This window comes from Dipteris shenzhenensis, chromosome 32 (assembly GCF_047967505.1).
Source record: "Dipteris shenzhenensis isolate YYH24624 ecotype China chromosome 32, Dip_SZ_1.0, whole genome shotgun sequence".
Lineage (NCBI taxonomy): Eukaryota > Viridiplantae > Streptophyta > Polypodiopsida > Gleicheniales > Dipteridaceae > Dipteris > Dipteris shenzhenensis.
The window spans coordinates 38,051,903-38,055,930 of record NC_141627.1 but is presented as its reverse complement, the minus strand read 5'-3'; the positions used below and the strand labels follow the sequence as shown (position 1 = coordinate 38,055,930).

General features: G+C 41.4%; 1 protein-coding gene across 1 annotated transcript; it reads right to left on the bottom strand.

Moving 5' to 3' along the window:
- Nucleotides 1-2,503: 2,503 nt before the first annotated feature.
- LOC147880710 (uncharacterized) lies at nt 2,504-3,659 on the bottom strand. The gene has a single exon (XM_087371130.1). The coding sequence runs from the start codon at nt 3,431-3,433 to the stop codon at nt 2,942-2,944; it is 492 nt and encodes a 163-aa protein (XP_087227256.1). The 5' UTR covers nt 3,434-3,659; the 3' UTR covers nt 2,504-2,941.
- Nucleotides 3,660-4,028: the final 369 nt, after the last annotated feature.

Here is a 4,028-nt window from a genome sequence, read left to right as displayed (position 1 = left end):
AATCTCGTGATCAAAGAGCAGCATGCAAGCTGAAAACATACTTTGAAATGCAGCTGAAGGAGTTCAAGAATATGTTCATGACCCAAGAGACATGCCTCCAAGCCCAAACACAAACAATTGCGGTATTGCAAACCACAGTTACGGGCTTGGCAAGAGCAAGCCGGAGTGTACCAGTTGCACCATCCTTTATACCTGAGGTTTTCGTAAGTGAGAAAAAGGATCGTACACCTGACAGTATAGAAACGCAGTTGACCCTGTGGCAAATACACTTCTTGTTCCATCATTTTTCTGAAGTACTCAAAATTCAGATGGCTTGATTGGAAAGGCTCAGACTTGGTAATGTGAGTTGCAAGAGAACCTCAAGACTGGGGCTGAGTCTAATTCCTTCGGCCAGAGGATGAGGTCGACCATATCTCCAAAGTTCACTAGTTAAGTATGATGAATCCATTGTTTGATGCAATGGCTGGGAGGTGATCTTGCTAGCTCGACCATTATGGATTTAATTTATTTTTGTGGCTTGAACTCATTTATCGTTTGATTAGTCAGAGGATTCTAACTCAAGGTGATTACCCAAGCCAAAAGACCTAAAACTGACATCAGAGACAACCTTGAGATATGTGAGAATCCTGCTAATCCTTAAGCTTGAAGCACCTCTGAAGAAGTATTTGCTTGAGCCTTGCATGGAAGCAGGGCTCTTTGGTTTTAGAGCATTTTATGTGTTGAAGGCCAAAAGCATAGTAAGCTGAAAGGCTGAAAAAGCATAAGCTCAACACACAACCTGGTGTCAGCAGGAAAACTTCATGTGTTTGGGGCAAAGCTGAGTGAAATAACTAGATAACTATATTATTGGGTTTAACCATGCTTGAGAGATCTAGGGTCAATAAAGCCAGATATACCAGAATCTATATTGGATCTAGGCTTTATAAATGGTCTAACCCAGAGTTGGTCATGGCAAGGTTAACACTTAGACCAACGCAATATCAGTGGAGGCCAAGGGTTAGGGCACAATCTAACCTAGGAATTGGTTTGACCTAAGGTTCAGATTGAAGTCAAGATGCATAAGGTTTGGATCCTATGGACAGAGCTGATCCAAGACTGAAAGGCTAATCTTGGAAAGCAAGCTAGTCCGAGGCTTATAGGAAAAGCACACGTCTTTATGGAAAGTAAGCTAATTTAGCAATGGCTACTTAAGCCAAAGGCAAAGATAGACGGAGCTAGGCTTACAACTACAAGCTAGCAGCTCACTATCCAAGGCATCCAGAAGAGGTGTGTTCTCTAGGGACATGGACTTGTTCGCCTCAAAGTAGTAGCTTGGCACAATGGGCATGTGGTATAGGACGCATGACTTGACCTTCAAGTGGACTAGCTTACACAATAACCTCGAGGTGGTTTCAAAACAATGAATCTATAGCTAAGAAGGTGGCTCGCTAGCTCCACGCTTATGGACTTGGTTTCTTCATGTTGCCTGCCCCCATTTATGGCTTGATTAGTCAGAGAATTCTAACTCAAGGCGATAGGACCTAAAAGAGAGTATAAGTGTTCTCTAAGCTTGCCCCTATGGATGAGGATCCCTAATCCCTCGGCAAATCATGGGCTTCAGAAATTCGGTTCTTTGAAACACGAGTATCTCATCAAATGAAAGGGCCTATCAAAAGTTGGTAAGTCCTAGCCATCAGAAAGCATAGTGCAAAAGTGCCCCAGCCAGATTAATGGCGATCTTCATGGCTTGAAAATTCTGTTTTCTGCACAGGCACAGCTTGAAACTATTGAAGGCAAAAGTTATGTGCATTAACATTATTATTGCTAAGGTGTTTGGCAAAAGGAGATTAAAAAGTAGGATTCAAGAGAGGGCCATTTAAGTCTCATCTCAAAGTAATCTCATTTTCACGTAACAACCACTCCCGCATGTTCTCTCTCCAATTATCCTAAACAGTCTCAATCCCCTACACTCTCTCTCTTTCCCTCTTTTTGGCTCTGCTACAACCTCATTCCATAGTCCCTCCACCATACCCAACACAACATCTGCTGCTACATAGAGTCATCAGAGAACCTGAATCAGTATCTTCAAACATAAGCAATTGTAAGCCTAGATTGAGGCCTCTCCTCCACCGTTGATGAACTTTGAGAATCCCTTCCATTATATATACCTTCATAAGACTAATATATAACCAATCTTCCAAATTAAAATTTTAGTGAAACAAGCTAAAGAACAAAGGAAAGGAGGGAAATTGTAAGAAACTTTAAACAAAATAATGAGAAAACGAGGTGGAAGAGCAGTGCAAATCAAGATGCCGTCCTAATTCCGTTCACGCACTAACCTCCAAAAAAAAGAAAAAGGCACGACACCCAACCCAGCTTGTGGATAAAGAAGGGGATTGATGGGGACAAAGAGTGTCCTCAATACTGTCACATGGCGGCAGGCAGATGATGCCATGTATGCTATGGAATACTTGCAACTAAATGAAACTCAATTCGCATCATGAAGCCTTGAAGATGTTGCAAACAAAAAAGTAAATTCATTGTATGACAAGAGTCCTCTCAATAGTGATGTGAACTGACTTCAGTCACCCCAGTTGTCTACTATTATGATAAATGAAACTCCATATGAGGGCATATATAAATATATGACCCTAGTTTAAAGCACGTATCTAAAAGGGGTAAAATTTCAAGCGTTTTTAACACGTATAGGGACCCCTTCAATCTAATTGGAATGTACACTTGAATCCTCTTTAACGGATAGTGGGAATAGGTCCGAAAACTGTTTTTTTATAACACTTATTCTCAACTTTGAAATCAATTGAGAAAAAAAGAAATTAGGAATATATAGTGACATTTCTGAATGAGGCACCCTGGGATCCAGAACAGAAGGTGCAGCACTAGCGGGTAAAGCCAATGGTGTAACCTGTACAAACGCCGTAATAAAAAAACATTCGGACATTAATTATGACCTTTCCGGATGAGGCGCCCTGGGGTTACCTACAGGTCCACTAGAGCTAGAGTGGGCACCCTGAGGAAATTGCTGATTAAGCCCAACTGGCACCCATTGTGTGGGATTGGAAGGATCCTGTACCCATTGCAACCTGCTCATGTTGGGGTTTTCTACAAAGACCATAGTAAATTCACCCACCTTCTCAAGTTTTCCTTTTTTACCGGCCCGCAATACCAAGTTGGTTTTGTGAAACGAGAAGATTCCGTTGGTGAGACGGACAATATCACCTGGTTGAAAAGCTTCGCATTCGTTGGCCCAAAGTTGCAAATGCACGGCGGCAGACCAATCTGCGGCGAGTGAGATGCACATCATGAGACCTCCTTCGCTTCTGGTAGGAGGACCTTTTTCTAGGATGATGAAGGTGGTGTTGATGTTATTCTGAGCAGCAGGGCGTAGATCCCTGAGCAGCGTCAGTTGTGGTTGGGGAGGAGGTCGTGGCTGCATCTTCGCTTTAGCTCTGCAAAGCTATTTGATTCAATAGCCAAGGTACTATGTCCCACGTTTACAGAAATTTCAAGTGCCAAATAGCCACACCAAACAAGGTGTCAACAATGACAGATAGGCCCTGCAAATGGAAGTTATATATTTCTTTGTGTGGATATGTTATCAAACTCCTATGCGAGGAGGAATGGAATCGAGTGATCCGTCTAGTAAGCGTATGAAGTTTCTGACATTGTCTCGTTTGTAGGTATGTTTGTCCAAATGTGATCTAATGTGCTACCTTAACTAGTTGTTGGTACTTTGATATGCATATGGAAATGGTAAGATTATTCATAAGTTTTTTTAGTTTTGTGGAGTTTGTTGTTGTTAAGTTCATGTCGATGTTAAAATCACCGATTAGTACTTGTTTTGATTCACTATTGATGTTGCGTTTCAAAATAAATTCTAAGAGGTCTAGAAATGAGGTTATGTTTAAGCTTGGTGATCTGTATTTTGCTACTATCAAGTAGGCTTGCATGTTTTTATTAACAAGAGCTTCAACGATTTCCACTCCTTGGATTTTGTGTAAGTGATAATGCATCAAAGAACTGGTATTGTT

Excerpts from the sequence above, each read along its gene's own strand:
- LOC147880710 (XM_087371130.1), bottom strand. The coding sequence starts at position 3,433 with ATGCAGCCACGACCTCCTCCCCAACCACAACTGACGCTGCTCAGGGAT.